This window comes from Arachis ipaensis, chromosome B5, assembly GCF_059453495.1.
Source record: "Arachis ipaensis isolate K30076 ecotype BB chromosome B5, ASM5945349v1, whole genome shotgun sequence".
Classification (NCBI taxonomy): Eukaryota; Viridiplantae; Streptophyta; class Magnoliopsida; order Fabales; family Fabaceae; genus Arachis; species Arachis ipaensis.
In genome coordinates, this window is record NC_142440.1 from 4,477,464 (window position 1) to 4,496,041 (window position 18,578).

General features: G+C 39.6%; 1 protein-coding gene and 1 pseudogene across 1 annotated transcript; both read left to right on the forward strand.

Moving 5' to 3' along the window:
* Positions 1-2,904: 2,904 nt before the first annotated feature.
* On the forward strand, positions 2,905-5,502 carry LOC148563244 (uncharacterized). The gene is made up of 4 exons (XM_088486114.1): positions 2,905-3,086; positions 4,635-4,896; positions 4,975-5,219; positions 5,354-5,502. The coding sequence occupies exons 2-3, from the start codon at positions 4,637-4,639 to the stop codon at positions 5,210-5,212; spliced, it is 498 nt and encodes a 165-aa protein (XP_088342240.1). The 5' UTR covers positions 2,905-3,086; positions 4,635-4,636; the 3' UTR covers positions 5,213-5,219; positions 5,354-5,502.
* Positions 5,503-14,915: 9,413 nt separating this feature from the next.
* On the forward strand, positions 14,916-15,791 carry LOC148563245 (uncharacterized; annotated as a pseudogene).
* Positions 15,792-18,578: the final 2,787 nt, after the last annotated feature.

Below are 18,578 nucleotides of genomic sequence, written 5' to 3' on the forward strand. Positions count from 1 at the left end.
TCACAAAAATTTGATATTGCTATTGGCTTTTGCATGCAACACTAACATTAAGGTATTGTTTGTTTGGACTGAAAATCAAGGGAAAGAAAATAAAAGGAAGAAAGTGAGAGGAAAAACGTTTATTTTTCCCTGTTTGTTTGGAATGAAATTTTGAGTGAAAAACTAAAACAGTTCAAAATTAAGAGTGGGTCCCAATTAAAATTTTTCCTTCCAACTATGGACGGAAAACTGAGGAAAGAGAAACCCAAAAATATTATTCCATATTTGTCCTTTCATAAATCATATACATAAAATTTACCTGACAGGTGTGGTGCACTTGGTTATCTGATTTTGGCAGAAAATGGTCTGTTCTGAGTACCCTCAAGGAACACTTTGAAAGCTGGACAGGTGCTACAGGTAGAAAGGAGGAACATAAGGTGTGGTTTATAAGTTTCTTTGTCATTGTATGGAACGTCTGGCTGGAAAGGAACAGGAGGTTGTTTCAGAATAAAAGTAAAAGTGTCGAAGACATCATCAACATGACGCGATTTAACTACAAGGAGTGGAGGTGTGAAAATCCTTTTTGTTGTTGATGGCAATACTGGAGATAACATTGGGATGCATATATATTCGCTCTGACAAGTTACTAGGTGGATATAACAGACGTTATTTTATTTTATTTTTATTTTGTTATTGTCACTACTTTGTGCTCCATGTTTGTGTTGAGCTTCTTTGTTTCAAAAAAAAAAAACAAAAAGTACCAAACCAGTGATAATATAATAACACTAGTAAAACCACATATTTAATTCATTACTTAATAAATAAGTCAAAAAAATAAAAAAGTTTCATCATCTCTATACTTTAACATGTGGTGATTTCAATGAGTCAATTACAGCAGCGTCAAATAATTCTTGTGGTAGCTTTGGTGGATTGATTATGGCAAAACAGAGGAATTTACAATTTTCTATGTTAAAAGATGATGAATCATTATTTTGCATTTGAAAAAACCAAAATAATGCGTAGAGTTTGGGCTTTTTATATAAATAAACATTGGAAAAACATTAATTCTCGAAATACGCATGGCTTAAATTAATGACTGAAATACGCATGGCTAATTCAACATCGCCGGCCACGAAATGGAGTTCCACACCAAATCGCAAGTGGCGCCCACGAAATGCAGGGAAGAGCAGCAGGCTTTTTCATTTTGTGGCTGGCAGAAAGGAGATGGGGCTTCTTCAAATCTTGCAACGATGTTTGTGGTGGAATTATTATCCACAATGGATCGTCGCAAACGAATGTAATACCTTCTGCTGTATGAGAAATTTCTCCATTAGGATATATAATCATGTAAACATTCTCTGCAGCCATACAAATAGCAGACCAATATTACTACCTGGAAATTTTAAAGAAAGAATGAGGGTGCAGAGGTTGAGGGTTAGTTTGGAGTGTGAGAAGAGAGTAATAATGGTTCCTTTCGCCGTTGATCCACGAGCATTTATATAGGAAAATTACGGTACCAATTCGTGGCCGGTACACCTGAGGTGCACCAATTCGTGCCCGCCCCCCTTAGAATACCCATTTCGTGGGTGCCAGCCACAAAATGGCTGCTCCCCTATTTCGTGCCCGACACAGCTGATATGGCCCCTACTTCACTCTCTTCCATTTCGTGGGCGCCACTTGCGATTTGGTATGGAACTCCATTTCGTGGCCGGCGAGGTTGAGTTGGCCATGCGTATTTCAGTCATTAATTTAAGCCATGCGTATTCCTGGAATTAATTTTTTTTCCATGTTTATTTATATAAAAAAGCCCGTAGAGTTTTAAGAAAAAGGAAGGGGTATGAAAAAAAAAAAAGAAAATTGATAATACTAAATAATGTGAACAATGAACATATCAGATATTTAATTCAATAGGTATACAGATAATTATGTTCATTATTTTTACTGGGATGTTTTTTTTTATTCGATTTACTTATATACAATTAATAATAGCTTGATGTTCAATTCACTAAGTGTATAAATAGTTATTCTCATGTTAAAGTTTAAGAAATAATTTAAAAGGTAGAGTATTTTTTTATTTTGTTAGGTCAACTCTAAAATTTATTATTTAAATTATTTATAAAAATTATTGTTTACCTAAAAAAAATGATCAGAGCAACAAACACTATAAAAAAATTTAACAAGTGTATGTCAATTTTATCGAATTACCAGGATAATTAAACTTCTATTCATTTCTCATTAGGAACTATATTTTTTATTTTACTGCAAGAATTTGAGTTATATTATTAAAATAATTCGATTAAATGTATGATCCAATTTGACTATAATTCTGTGAGGAAAAAAAAATTCATGTTTCTATTGTGGGAATTGCAATGGTAAAACCTGGAACCAAAGATATTTAGACATATAACAATTTACCAACAATTTATTGTGGCCTTACTAATTTGAGAGATGTCAGCATCAATTTCATTGAGAACTAGTGAAGTTGCACGGGTATGATAAGTATAATGAAAAAAAAATTAAAATATTGTTAGATTAGGTGCTTAATATGGAACTTTTATATTAAATTGAATCATAAAAATAAGAATATATAATTTTACTTTTTAAAAAAATGAAAAATTTTATTAAAAAATTAAAAATATCGTTTAATTATAATAAACACATTATAATATAATTGTATAATAAAATTGTGAACAAAACAATTTAATATTAAGGGGTAAGTACGATTATGGTCCCTTAAGTTTAGTGTCAGAATCGAATTCATCCCTCTTATTATTTTACCATTAAAATCGTCCTTAATGTTTCATTTGTATTTAATTTCGTCATTTGTAATTAAAATTTTTTTAATGACAATTCTACCCTTTTTTATTTCGCGGGAAATGCTTGATTTCTTTCCTTGGACAAGAAACCCTTAACGTTTCTTATTCATAACGCTTGGTTTCTTATTCACAAGGCTTGGTAAAGGAAATCCAATACGTTGTGCCCTAACCCATGATCGGAGAGGACCGGAGATGTTGATGGACTGAAACCGAAGAGTGGAGGCGAGGACGAGGAAGTGGAAGAAAGGGACGTGAGGATTCGCTGGAGCATTACCGATAGGGTTTGAGTAGGTATGTTTTTGTTCCTTCTTTTCAGTTTGGTAGCTGTCGCTGCAGTGGGTATTCTCGGGTTAGATTACTTAGGGTTTGGGGGTGTGTTTATCGTTGGAATGAGGCCATGTGTGTGGAGAGTAGGGAGTAGGTAGTTCCGTCTGTTTCATGTTCTATGTTAATGTGTATGTGTTGTTGTACTCTATTTCACGATCTAGGGAAAATTCGGTTTCACGATCTATGCTAGGGTTTCACTCAGTATCTTGTTTTTAGTGGATTTAGGTCTGAGAATTGCTCCGCTCTTGCTAATGCTCAACTGTTTGATGATGATGTTGATGTGTTGCGCTTTTACATGCTGCTGTGTTGTTAATTTTAAAGTTTCTCACTGTTTGGTGCTGATTTGAGTTGTCTTATTTTGCTCAATGTTGCCTGAACCATATTGATTGGCTGCTTGTTTTACCTGTTTGATGTATTTTGGATTCATATGAGTTATTTTACTGCTGATTGCAACAGCTCAATCCTGAATTCTAATTCATTTTTTTCTATTGTGTAGTTCTAGTTTGGAAAATTCGGTTTCACGATCTATGCTAGGGTTTCACTCAGTATCTTGTTTTTAGTGGATTTAGGTTGCTCCGCTCTTGCTAATGCTCAACTGTTTGATGATGATGTTGATGTGTTGCGCTTTTACATGCTGCTGTGTTGTTAATTTTGAAGTTTCTCACTGTTTGGTGCTGATTTGAGTTGTCTTATTTTGCTCAATGTTGCCTGAACCATATTGATTGGCTGCTTATTTTACCTGTTTGATGTATTTTGGATTCATATGAGTTATTTTACTGCTGATTGCAACAGCTCAATCCTGAATTCTAATTCGTTTTTTCCTATTGTGTAGTTCTAGTTTGGAAAATTCGGTTTCACGATCTATGCTAGGGTTTCACTCAGTATCTTGTTTTTAGTGGATTTAGGTTGCTCCGCTCTTGCTAATGCTCAACTGTTTGATGATGATGTTGATGTGTTGCGCTTTTACATGCTGCTGTGTTGTTAATTTTGAAGTTTCTCACTGTTTGGTGCTGATTTGAGTTGTCTTATTTTGCTCAATGTTGCCTGAACCATATTGATTGGCTGCTTGTTTTACCTGTTTGATGTATTTTGGATTCATATGAGTTATTTTACTGCTGATTGCAACAGCTCAATCCTGAATTCTAATTCGTTTTTTTCTATTGTGTAGTTCTAGTTTGGAAAATTCGGTTTCACGATCTATGCTAGGGTTTCACTCAGTATCTTGTTTTTAGTGGATTTAGGTTGCTCCGCTCTTGCTAATGCTCAACTGTTTGATGATGATGTTGATGTGTTGCGCTTTTACATGCTGCTGTGTTGTTAATTTTGAAGTTTCTCACTGTTTGGTGCTGATTTGAGTTGTCTTATTTTGCTCAATGTTGCCTGAACCATATGAATTGGCTGCTTGTTTTACCTGTTTGATGTAATTTGGATTCATATGAGTTATTTTGCTGCTGATTGTTTATCCCGGAACGTCCAATTTACTGCCGGAATGCTTTTCTCGTTTTGTTCCAGGTATGACGCACAGCAGTGATGACGACGTTCTGGGGCTTGGAAATAAAGCCTCTGGAAGCAAGAGGAAGTCGCCGCCGAGTGACTCCGAAGACGACAACGAAAGGGAAGACAGGGGATTCCAGTTGGAATCCCCAGAAAATAAGAGACCGAAAACTGCAGATGAAGATGAGGATGATCCTAATCCGGAGGTTTTTCCAGACTGCACTGCTGAAGTATTACATCTGATGAATAGGAGAGTACTTTTTGTTCTGCTAGTGACGAGGTAATAAATTAATTTTGTTTTTCTTTATCTAGTGCAGAAGTAGCAGACTGTTAACAAATTCATTTTGTTTATGTTAAGAGGTCCACCTACTCCTGAGCAAACCGCGCAATTGAACCAGACAAGGGCCCTAATTGGTGGTGGGACAGAGTATGTGGTGATGGACTGTAGACCGTATCCTAACTTTCATGCTGGAATCGGGGTCTGTCGGGACCCTCCCTACATTGTCCTCCTACGCGAGATGGACGCCCTTCATACTTTTCCCCCTCATGCCCTTCCACAGGAAATTGCTGACAGAGTAGCTGAATACGCGGATTGAGGATATGGTAATTGTTTTACCCTTTTTGTTTCTTCACAATTATATTGTCTGTTGATATTATTAAGCTGATTTTGTTTTGTTTGGGCTGTATTTTGATCAAAGTGTTATGTTGTTGTTTCTTTCTTTTTCTTCAATTTTCAGATTCCACAGAGCATTCATCCATAGCTGTTGGAAAGCTTTGGGAAATGTTTTAGGTCATGATATGAGAATGCTCATTGTTTGTTTGACTTTGGGACTGGACCCAATTGCATTAAATCAAAATTAAAAAATCTGAATTTTCTCTTCGAAAATAGTAATGGTGAAAAGAACAAGCATTCTACTCTTGAAATAAGATTGGTCTCTTTTCTTAACATCTATGGGGAATACAATTATACAATGCCTTCTTTTCTCAATTATAATGAATTTAAAGTGCATCAAAGGTAGAAGTATGGTTGAAGATGCACATTACAACGTTAAAGCAAAGGATTGAGAAATTACAATGAAAAAGTATATCAAAGTATGATTGTTTTGTTGACAATGAACTCGAGACATTAACTTGGGTTTAATGGAATGTACAAAAATGAAAAATTTCAAACAAATTGATTGTAGTAGCTGTTACCGAAAGTCCAAAAGGTTTCACTTTACCAACTACTTTCGATGATTCTCATTGAAGCCTAGGTTCTTTAACACACATATAGCAATATGGTCCACCCAAATTGAAGACTAAAGACACTTGCCTCCTCAACTTTCTCACACACTCTCTTAATCTTCTTACAAGCTTGCACATGCAGCATAATAAATGTTGCGTTTGTTTACGGGAACATGATATTGAGATAGAGACATTGAGATATAAAATTATATTTAATAGATGAGATATTAATAGAGATATTGTATTCAAAGATACTAAATTAATATATGTTGTATCTATTTTAATAAGAAGAACATAGAAACACTTATTTTTTATTTTTTTATTATTTTTGTTAATTTTTTATAATTATATTTTTATTATTATATTTTTTTTCTCAATTTTTTTAATGAAAAAAATAGAATAAATTAGATTTTTATAATTTATTTTATTTTATTACCAAACAGAATACAAAAATACTAAATTTAATGTCTCTGTCTTTTATATCTTATTTTCAGTGTCTTGTCTTATCGTATCCTCGTAAACAAACATAGCCAAATGATTGTTGGGGACCTTGGATAACCCTAGTTAAAATTCTATATGTCAAGAAATTAAAACAAGCGGTTTAGTTTTATTGTTTATACAATTATTTAATCATATTGGTGTTTTTTTTATGACCATTCACGCATATGGTTATTTTTGTGGACATAACATTACATAATTAGAAACACATATTTAAATTTATTTTATGCTAATAATGTATTAAAATAAAATTATTAAATATTTGTTTGGTTTGTGTTCATTTGTTTTTTTTTTTTTTGGAATTACAAAAAGACAAAGAATTAAAATTTAATTTTTCCTAATTTTCTATAAAAGAATCTAAGCACAAAAAATATTAAAAATAAAAATAAAAAAATTGAGTAAAGTATATTTTTGTTTTTGAAATTTATTAAAAATATCCGTAAGTTTGATTTTATTTTAATTTTGTTACAAAATTTTCGATTTGTATCAAATATACACTTAACAGTTAAATTTTTAAAAAATTTAGGACCAATTCAATAATAATACATGACAACTATGTCTGATTTACTTATGTTAAAAATTAATTTTATAAAATTATTATTGAATTGGTTCTAAATTTTTTGAAAAATAACCACTAACAATATATTAAGGATTTAATTTCAATATCCTTAGTGCTGCTTTGATGAAGTCATTGGTACCTTTTTATAGTTCTTATTTTAAATGAATGGCCAAGAAAGCATTAACACAGCAAAGTTATGCACTTTTGGTATTATTAATACTATTATTTATTATTTGGGAGAGCATTTTGAGTGTCTTTTGATTAGGGCTTAAAGGCACTGAAATTGTCTCATTAGATGTTAGATAGGAAAGTGCCCCAATTCGTGGATGCTCCCCCTGTATTGGGCATTTCGCTGGCGCCAGACCTGAGATGCCCCCCTCCCCATTTCGTGTACGTCGACCATGATATGCCACCTGCTGCTGTGAGGTCCATTTCGCGACTGCCGAACCTAAGTTAAAGTGAAACTCCATTTCGTGGACGTTGGATCTGATATGACCCTGCGCATTTTCGGAATATTTTTTACTGGTGCGTATTTTGGTAAATAATATATTTTTAATATTTATTTATATAAAATAGCCGCGATAGAGGCTAAAATTATTTTATACCTTCCTTCAATAAGTCTAACTAATAATAAATAATTGTTCCAAAGAAAGTGCAAACACCACCCCTTTACCGTTCATCTTATTAACTAGTTAAAAAAAATGATAAGGCTTTTTAATGGGTATGTCCGATAGACTCTGTTTGATATGAAATACTTATATTAAAACGAAGATGTTGTAAAATAAATAAATAAAAAATATAAAATAAAAAAATATAAATATGTTCTTATCTTACTATAATATAAGTAATTTATCTATTTATTAATATTATAAATATTATAGCTTAAAACTATAGAGAGATAAGAGAGAGAGTTTATTAACAGAGAAGAATATTATAATTTATAAGAGAGAAAATGAAATATTTTATTGTTGTGTGTAATCTTTTTTGTATAAGATTATGCTTATTTATAGGCGTACAAAAGCATTGCTATTTGGTTTCATTAATTTCATTTTGTTTTGAGAAACTAAATCCTCATCCTAAAAAGAGTGAACCGCCCATTAAATGGGCATCCACATCACCAGACTTATCTTAACAGAAGAGACTGTGTTTGGTATGAAATACTTATATTAAAACAAAGAGACGGAAAAAAAATTGAAATTTAGTATTGTGTTTAATGATTATAGATTAAAATTAAAATTTTAGTTTTGAAATACAAAATTTCAGTTATTTCAATATTTCTAAAAAGTGAGAATATATAGAGCTGAAATCTTTGGAGACGAAAACTAAAATTTTACTAATATTTCTTTCTTAAATTACCCTCTATCAAAATTTAAAAATTCAACTCTACCCTTTGATGAAAATTACTTAGGACATTCTCCTACATTCTTTCTCTGTACAGTCACTCTCCTCAAAGCATGACATCATCGTCGCCACCAGGACCAACTCGTCATCGTCATCGGAATCACTGTGACTTCCTTCTTTCTCTCTTTTCCTTCTTCTCTTCCTCATCCTTGCACCGCTAGTGTTTAGTCGCCTCTCAAATCCTTCTTTGTCCTCTTCTTTCCGTATCTTGTCTTAGCTGCCTTGGCTTTATCGTACCTCGTCTGTCTCTGTCTTGTGCTCGTCTGCCTACTTCTTTCATTTTGTCATTGGGTCGAGTCCTCTACAAGATCTGCTCTGCTCTCTATTGTCGATGGCTTGCTCTTTAATGGCGCAACCCGACCCTTACTCGTCACTATGCCGTCGCCGTCGCTCGTCCCTATGCCATTTTTCATCTTTTTCTATGAGTCACTAATTCCTTTGTTAAGGGGATTAGGAGTTTTGTTTTTATTTTCATGGATTATTAATCTAAGTTTTATTTTTTTTTGAGGTTATGCATTGATCTATTTTTAAGGTTGAGTTTTCATTCTTCATTCTTTAAAGGATTAGTAATATTGGTAAATATGCTAATTCTGTTTTAAATTCTGTTTATTATTTTAAAAAATTTAATATCGGAATTACTGTTTGAATATTCTTTCTCATTACTTTTTTATTTGACTAGGAATAATATTTTAAAAAGTGTGCGACGTTATTTTTCTTTTAACTCTCAATTGTTTATGACTAGTTTAAATATGTGACACATACAATACTTTTTTATAAAACACCATCTGATATATATATATATATAAAGGCTGTAAAATTAAAATTAAAGTAAAAAAACGACAACATTTAACCCTAAAATTTTCATTTTTTACAAACACAATTACACAACCTCATTGAAGATATTGCAAAAAGAGAAGATTTTTTTTCAAGCTAGCGTTGGTTCAAATAAAATTATCATACTACAAGATTATAAGAAAAATAATAAGTGACTTACTAAACTTTACAAGAATAATACTTCTTATTCTTTTATGTATAATACTTTTTCTTATTTATTAGTACTAAACTACAATATGTAAATCACTTATTCATATAATCCGCATACTTTACATTTTCCTTCCTAATTTTGTGCTATGATTGAAAACATGCTTCTTTGCCCTTAAATTTGCTATGTTTAATCATCTCTCATTACCATTCGATGCCTTGATATGTGTTTTAAGTGATTTCAGAGATTAATAGGGTAAAGTTGAATTTCGTGGATATTGTTCTGCAGAAGTGGAGAGAGTGGGTTATGGAGTGTGTTAGCACAACTTCTATGTCGGTGTTGATAAATGGGTCGCCAATAAAGCCGTTCAAGATGGAAAGAGATTTGCGACAAGGTGATCCTCTATCTCCATTCTTGTTTGTTCTTGTTGTGGATGTCCTACATAGAATGATTGGAGTGGCAGTCAGGAACGGTCGGATAGCTCCATTACTTGTTGGGAGAGACAATATAGAACTGTCACATCTCCAGTTTGCTGATGATACTGTGTTATTCTGTCCACCAGAGGAGGAGACTATTAAAAATTACAAGAGGCTGCTTCGTAGTTTTGAGGTGATGTTGGGGCTAAGTATCAACTTTGACAAATCCAACTTGATCCCAGTCAACTGTGAACAATAGTGGGTTCAAAGTATGTGCAGCTTGTTGGGGTGCAAAGAGGCTACTCTCCCGATCAGGTACCTTGGAATCCCTTAGGAGCTAACCCAAGGTTAGTCAAGACTTGGAAGTCAATTATAGACAAAGTGAAAGAGAAGCTCAGCTTATGGAAATCAAAGACACTCAACAAAGCGGGGAAGCTTGTGCTCATCAAAGCAGTTCTGAATAGCCTCCCGGTATATTATTTAAGTTTATATAAGATGCCGAAGGGTGTTCAGGAGAAACTTATTTCATTACAGCGAAGGTTCTTGTGGAGTAAGGAGGATGGCAAGAAGGGGATGACTTTGGTTAACTGGGAATTGGTCCAAGCTCCAAAAAAGCTAGGTGGGCTAGGAGTTGGTAATGCGATGCTTCGTAACACAGCTCTCCTGTTTAAGTGGTGGTGGTGGTTCTCAAAAGAGGAGGGTCCGTTGTGGAAGAAGGTGGTTTGCTCATGTAATAGTCTCTCTCCTACTAAATTATTATCTTCCCAGACTTTACCTACTAGAGGGGGCCCGTGGAAGAATATCTGTCAGCTACAGATCAGGGAGCAACATATAAGAGACAAGATGATAAATGGCTTGTCTATGGATATTGGCAATGGCAAGAAACTCTTTTTTGGGAAGATGTGTGGCTAAGTGGTGGTCCTCTAAAGGAAAGGTTTCCAAGGCTTTTCTCAGTTTCAGATCAAAAAGAATCTGTCATAGGGAACTATGGTTTCTGGGATGGGTTAGAGTGGATTTGGAACTTCCAGTGGAGGCGTGAGCTTTTCCAATGGGAGTTGGAATTGGTGAATCAACTACATGATGCTTTGAGACCGATTAAACTAGCTTTTGATAGAGAGGATAGAGTTGTCTGGAAGTTTGACAAGCAAGGCATTTTTTCTACTAACTCATTTGTGCAGGTCTTGCAGGTGGAAACATTACTGGAAGAGATAACAAGCTATAGCTTCACGAAGACTATTTGAAAAGGCTTAGTCCCCCCAAGAGTGGAGTTGCTTTCCTGGTTCGCTTTAATAGGCAGGGTGAACACAAAGGAAAGGTTGTGTCGTCTCGAAATTGTTAATCAGGATGAGAATGTGTGCGTATTATGTAATCATGATGTGGAATATATTCACCACTTGTTTCTTGGCTGTAAATTTACCTGACAAGTGTGGTGCACTTGGCTATCTGATTTTGGCAGAAAATGGTCTGTTCCGAGTACCCTCAAGGAACACTTTGAAAGCTGGACAGGTGCTACAGGTAGAAAGGAGGAACATAAGGTGTGGTTTATAAGTTTCTTTGTCATTGTATGGAACGTCTGGCTGGAAAGGAACAGGAGGTTGTTTCAGAATAAAAGTAAAAGTGTCGAAGACATCATCAACATGACGCGATTTAACTACAAGGAGTGGAGGTGTGAAAATCCTTTTTGTTGTTGATGGCAATACTGGAGATAACATTGGGATGCATATATATTCGCTCTGACAAGTTACTAGGTGGATATAACAGACGTTGTTTTATTTTATTTTTATTTTGTTATTGTCACTACTTTGTGCTCCATGTTTGTGTTGAGCTTCTTTGTTTCAAAAAAAAAAAAACAAAAAGTACCAAACCAGTGATAATATAATAACACTAGTAAAACCACATATCTAATTCATTACTTAATAAATAAGTCAAAAAAATAAAAAAATTTCATCATCTCTATACTTTAACATGTGGTGATTTCAATGAGTCATTTACAGCAGCGTCAAATAATTCTTGTGGTAGCTTTGGTGGATTGATTATGGCAAAACAGAGGAATTTACAATTTTCTATGTTAAAAGATGATGAATCATTATTTTGCATTTGAAAAAACCAAAATAATGCGTAGAGTTTGGGCTTTTTATATAAATAAACATTGGAAAAACATTAATTCTCGGAATACGCATGGCTTAAATTAATGACTGAAATACGCATGGTCAATTCAACCTCGCCGGCCACGAAATGGAGTTCCACACCAAATCGCAAGTGGCGCCCACGAAATGCAGGGAAGAGCAGCAGGCTTTTTCATTTTGTGGCTGGCAGAAAGGAGATGGGGCTTCTTCAAATCTTGCAACGATGTTTGTGGTGGAATCATTATCCACAATGGATCGTCGTAAACGAATGTAATACCTTCTGCTGTATGAGAAATTTCTCTATTAGGATATATAATCATGTAAACATTCTCCGCAGCCATACAAATAGCAGACCAATATTACTACCTGGAAATTTTAAAGAAAGAATGAGGGTGCAGAGGTTGAGGGCTAGTTTGGAGTGTGAGAAGAGAGTGATAATGGTTCCTTTCGCCGTTGATCCACGAGCGTTTATATAGAAAAATTACGGTACCAATTCGTGGCCGGTACACCTGAGGTGCACCAATTCGTGCCCGCCCCCCTTGGAATACCCATTTCGTGGGTGCCAGCCACAAAATGGCTGCTCCCCCATTTCGTGCCCGACACAGCTGATATGGTCCCTACTTCACTCTCTTCCATTTCGTGGGCGCCACTTGCGATTTGGTATGGAACTCCATTTCGTGGCCGGCGAGGTTGAGTTGGCCATGCGTATTTCAGTCATTAATTTAAGCCATGCGTATTCCTGGAATTAATGTTTTTTCCATGTTTATTTATATAAAAAAGCCCGTAGAGTTTTAAGAAAAAGGAAGGGGTATGAAAAAAAAAAAGAAAATTGATAATACTAAATAATGTGAACAATGGACATATCAGATATTTAATTCAATAGGTATACAGATAATTATGTTCATTATTTTTACTGGGATGCTTTTTTTTTATTCGATTTACTTATATACAATTAATAATAGCTTGATGTTCAATTCACTAAGTGTATAAATAGTTATTCTCATGTTAAAGTTTAAGAAATGTACAAGATGTCTCTGGTACGGGTTGAGAGATGGATCGAAAACCTGCGGGTCGAGGCGGATGCCGGATCACTTGACTGGAGCGATGGGGGGAGGTACCTGCAAAGACACTCCGATGCTCAAGTCAGAACGGATCTGAGAGGTATAAGGTGTGTGGAATGAATGATTACCTGAAGGGACCTGGGCCCTTTATTTATAGGTGATGATGAATATCTTATCTTATCTTATTTGGCTAAGATAAGGGAGACGTTTGAATTCGAAAGTCGGTTAGGAATCTGAGAGTGCCGTTTTCGGGCCTTCTAGAAGAGGGGAGCGGGTCGGACCCGGGGAACCGGTGTTGGGTTCGGTCTTGGATCCGGAACGGTGGGCCGGATCCGTAACAGTTGCCCCCGCAGCGGGAGAGCGAACAAGGTCGGTCTGTCGTTGAAAGGCGCGATGCTTGACCGTGGGCTTCAGTTTGTCTCGGGAGTTCGTTTGGTTTTTTGGAGGGAGATCGGTGTCTCGGCTCCGATTTCGCTGAAGGCTCGTCTGACCGTTTTTTGGTTTGACGTGACTCCTCCGATTTTGCCGCGTCTGTTGCGTTCTTCGAGGCTTTATTAGCTTCTTTTTTCGAGGGAGGGTCATTAAATGTGAAGGGACGCTTTTCTTCTTCTGTCCCTACTAGCTTTAACTACGCCTAGGGGCAATTGTGTCTTTTCACCCCTCTCTTTGAAACCGTTTTGGGTTTTTATTTCAGTTCCCTCGCTCGTTTTACTTTCTTTTTTCTTTTTCCATTCTCTTCTGAAGAATTTCTATCTGAACAGAAAGTCTCCTCCTTTCTCTATGGTTTTTTGTTTTTTGGTTTTTGCTTGCTACTTCTGCTTTTCGAGCTTTCTCAAGTGTTCCTTCTGCATTACCAGGTTAGCACGTTTTGCTTATTCTTTCCTGTTATTTTGTGAATGCTGCTCTGTCTTTTGCCATGCATTGCTCTGCCTGTTTTTAGTTTTGCGTTGAACTAGTTTCTTTGGGGGGGGGGTAGTTTTTGAGTTTTTGGAGGGGCTGAGCACCGCCGTGTTCATTCGGTGATGGCGGTGTACCGCCGTGTTGGTTTGGTAGTGGTGTGTAGGTTTCTGTCTTGCTTCTGTCTAGGGTTAGCAGGCTAATGGTGGTGCTCCTCCCTGTTTTAGGTATGCAACGGCGGAGAAATGAGGGTGTGGGAGCTCCAGTAGCCCCTTCCAGGGGCGTTCCCAATCGTTATGGTTGGGTGACTAGTGATGTATGGGGCGTTCCGTCGCGGATGACGGAGGACGACCTTCAGCGGCTCCGCGATCAGGGGGCCATCTGTGGTGGTGGTGATGAGGAGGGGCGGTATGAGCTCGTCCTCCCGGATGCCGACGAGCGTGTTTGTTACTTGAATCTGCATTCCCCCACCGTTCCGGATTGGATGTGGGTTTATGAGTCGATGTTCACTCGGCTCGGCGTGCGACTCCCCTTCTCGCCGTTTGTTCAGGATCTGTTGAGTCGGTGCTCCGTGGCGCCGTCTCAACTTCACCCGAATAGTTGGGCTGCTGTGCGGTCGTTTGAGTTGGTGTGCCGGTATCTCGACCTTCCGGCTTCCGTTCCTATTTTTCTTTTTCTTTTCTTATGCACTCTCCCGACTAAGGAGGGGAAGCATAAGAAGGGGTATATGTCTTTCCGTTCTCAGCCTCATCGCCGTATTTTTGGCTTATTTGAGGATTCTTTTCATGGTTTTAAATGGGAGTATTTCAAGGTGCATCCTGTCCAGGGGCACCATCCATTCTGGCTGTCGCCGGAGGGCGTACGTCGGTTTCTGACATACTGGAATTTCCGAGCTGGCCCGTCGATTCTAACTAAATTCACCTACGATGGTTTGTCCCAGGAGGATAAGGACGTTGCCAACGTTTTGTGGCATTTGTTTGGTGAGCGTCCGTTGAATCCTCGGGACGTTATGGGGGATCCCGAGGCTTGTCGGGCGTATATTGGTGTGTGCCTTGTCTTCTTTTCCCGATTTTATATGTTCTATTTTTCCCGTTTTTGTAACTATGTTTGTTGTTTTTGGTTTCTTTCAGTTGAGATGGCTGGTGGGCTGACTTCTCTGGCTAGGTTGAAGGCGGCGATGGGCCGTGAGGAGGGATCTTCGTCTCCTTCTACCCCTGTCTCCAATCCTGCCGTGGAATCTCAACCGGTTTCTCAGGAGGTGATTTCCTTGGCTGCGCGAGCCGAGGTTCAAGTTTCCCCTGGCCCTGCGGACTCTCCTGAGGTTGTGGTGGTGACGGCTGCTGAGGCTTCTCGGAAGAGAAGGAGGCCTGAGGACCCGAGCAGCGAGACTTTTGAGGAGGAGGGTTTGGTGCCTAGTGTGATGGATCGTCGTTTTGATGCCCCGGGTTTCATTGATCAGCACTTGATGCCCGGTACGGAGCCTTATTTTGATGGCTGTGATGTCTCGTTCTAGGCCAAGTCAGTGTATCGTGCTCTCCTCCGCTCTGCTATTGTTGTTCGGAAGGCTGAGCCGGTGATGGCTCAGGTTGGTTTATTGGACAAGAAACTTCGCCAATCTCAGGCTGAGGTGGCTAAGTTGAAGGAGGAACTCGAGGCTGCCGAGATTGCGAGGGAGAAGGCGGTGAAGTCTTCTGAGGAAGCCGGGGCGGAGATTCTCCGGCTTTCCGAGGTTGAGACTTCACTTCTTTCTCAGCTAGGTGAGGAGCGGCGCAAGGCTTCCGATGCGGGTTCCCGGGCTGCCGTACTTCTTGGTGAGACGGAGGCTCTGACTGCCGAGGTTGCTGCATTGAGGAGGGAGAAGACGGAACTGCTGGCCGATGCTAAGGATGCAATTGCTGCTACCGAGGAGACGATGAAGGCGCAGGCCCTGGTGCTTGCTCCGGGAGTGGATGTGTCCATAATGGGAGCATTCAAGACCGTTCGTGATGGCCGGATAGTCGACCTCGAGTAGCTTTATCTTTTGTAATTTTGTTCTTCCGCTCTTTTAGACTTGGTTTGTTTTTTGGATACTTTTGGTTTGGCCGTGGGCCGTGTAACCGTGACTCCGTAGCTTTTTGGGTTTTGTTTTAATGACTTTTTCAGCCGTTCGGGCTCTTTTCGTATGTTCCATTTTAAAGCTATTCCGTTTGGTTAATTTCCCATATTTGGGATGAGTGGACCGTCGTGTGGTCGGGTTTATATGGATATCCGTGGGTTGGGCTCGGAGGGTGATCGGTCCTCCAGTTGTAGCCGTGATTTTGTTCCGTATTTGGGACATTGTGTAAAAAAAATAAAGAATTTAGGGATAGCTTTGTAATGGAATTTTATTGATGGGTGGGCCTCGTTAAAACCCTCCGTTGTTGGCGGGAAAGAGTACCCGAATTTGATACATAGGCGTAGTTTTGAAATGTAAGTTTGCAACGTGTGAATAAGTAAAGAGAAAGCGTAAAAGAAAACGGAGGGGGGGTGGCGACCTAGGGGGGTTGGGGGACCGATGTCGGGACTTAGGAGTAGTATCGCCGTAAGTTGGTGGCGTTCCACGTTCTCGGGACTTCGTTACCGTTAAGCCGTTCGAGCTTGTACGCTCCTTTCCCGATTGCAGCTTTGATTCTGTATGGTCCCTCCCAGTTGGGGGCGAGTTTCCCTTCTCCCGGGGTTGGGGGACCGATGTCGTTTCGTCGTAGGACGAGGTCGTCTGTTGTGAATTCTCGCCGAATGACTCCGTGGTTGTATCTTAGGCTGATTCTTTGTTTTAGGGCTAGTTCTCTGAGATGGGCTACGCTTCTTATTTCATCAGTGAGGTCTCGTTCTGCTTCTTCGTCGTTGCCTCCGATTGTTCTTCGCGGACTTGGGTCGCCGATTTCAACTGGGATAACAGCTTCCGTGCCGTAGGTTAATCGAAAGGGGGTTTCCCCGGTAGCTGTCTGGGGGGTCGTGCGGTACGACCATAAGACCGATCCGAGTTCGTCCGCCCATAGCCCTTTGGCTTCGTCGAGTCGTTTCTTGAGGACTTTGACTATTATTTTGTTTGCTGATTCCACCTGCCCGTTTGTTTGGGGGTGTTCTACCGAGCTAAAGCGGTGGGATATGCGTAGTCCGCTTAGGAATTCCTTGAATTTTGTGTCGGCGAACTGGGTTCCGTTGTCCGAGATGACGATCTCGGGGATCCCGAACCGGGTGATGATTTGTCGCCAGAGGAATTTTCGACATTGGGTCGCGGTGATAGAGGCTAGTGGCTCGGCCTCGATCCATTTGGTGAAATAGTCTATGGCAACGATGAGATATCGGAGTTGGCCTGGTGCCGTGGGAAAAGGTCCGACAAGGTCGATCCCCCAGGTACCGAATGGCCGTTCTGCCGATATAATGCTGAGCTGGTGCGGGGCGGCTTGGTGGATGTTGGCGTGCCTTTGGCATTTGTCGCAGTTTTTCACTAGTTGCATGGAGTCCCGGATGATCGTGGGCCAGAAGTAGCCGGCGCGGATGACTTTTTGGGCAAGGGTTTTACCTCCGATGTGGTGGCCGCAACAGCCTTCATGGATTTCGCGGAGTATGTATTCCGTGTTCCCGGGCTCGACGCATTTGAGCAGGGGTTGCGAGAGTCCACGTTTGTATAGTTGTCCCGCGACGACCGTATAGCCGGCGGCCTCCCTTTTTATTCGTTTTTCCTCTTTGGGGTCTTCGGGCAGTGTTCTATTGAGGAGGTACTGTAGGATGGGGTAGGTCCATGACTTGTGGTGGGAGTGTGTTAGGTGGGTGTCGGCTGTTAGGGATACAGACGGCGTTTTGACGACCTCCTGAATTAGCGATTTGTTGCCGTGTCCTGGTTTGGTGCTGGCAAGTTTTGAGAGGAGGTCGGCTCTGGCGTTTCTTTCCCTGGGGATGTGCTGTATGGTTACCTGGTCAAATTCTTCTTTTAGTTTGTTGACCTTGGCGAGGTATTGTTGTAACAAGGGATCTCGCGTTTGGTAGTCTCCGTTGATTTGGGAATTGACTACTTGCGAATCCGTGTTGATTTCCAGGACCTTTGCCCCGACTTCGCTGGCTAGGGTTAGGCCTGCCAGGAGGGCCTCGTATTCTGCTTGGTTGTTTGAGACCGGGAAATCGTATCGGACTAATTGTTCGATCACGACGCCGTTTTGGCTTTCCAGAATGACTCCGGCGCCTCCGGAAGTGACGTTTGAGGAGCCGTCGACGTGTAGTTTCCATGACTCGGGAGGGGTGTTTCCCGGTGTCATCTCGGCGATGAAGTCGGCCATGGCCTGTGCTTTGATTGCGTATCGGGGTTCGAACTTGATGTCGAATTGGGATAGTTCGACGGACCATGCTAGCATTCTACCTGCTAGGTCGGGCTTCTGTAGTACCTGTTTAACTGCTTGGTCGGTTCGAACCGTTACGGGGTGGGCTTGGAAATATTGCCGCAGGCGTCGGGACGCCGTGAGGAGGGCGAAGGCTAGTTTTTCTAGGCGCGAGTAGCGGGTCTCTGCGTCTTGTAGGACTTTGCTTGTGAAATATATAGGTTTTTGCTCCTTTTTCTTGTTTTCTCGGATGAGCGCCGCCGCGAGTGCTTCTTCCGTTATGGAGAGGTACAAGTACAGGGTTTCCCCTGTTTGGAGTTTGGCGAGAATTGGTGGTTCTGCCAGGGTTTTCTTGAAGTGTTGGAATGCCGCTTCGCACTCTTCTTTCCACATGAAGGGGGCTCCTTTCTTCATTAGTTTGAAGAAAGGGATTGCTTTTTGGGCTGATGCTCCGAGAAAGCGAG

Excerpts from the sequence above, each read along its gene's own strand:
- LOC148563244 (XM_088486114.1), top strand. The coding sequence starts at position 4,637 with ATGACGCACAGCAGTGATGACGACGTTCTGGGGCTTGGAAATAAAGCC. Across the intron at positions 4,897-4,974 it reads TTTGTTCTGCTAGTGACGAG|AGGTCCACCTACTCCTGAGC; the intron begins GTAATAAATTAA and ends GTTTATGTTAAG.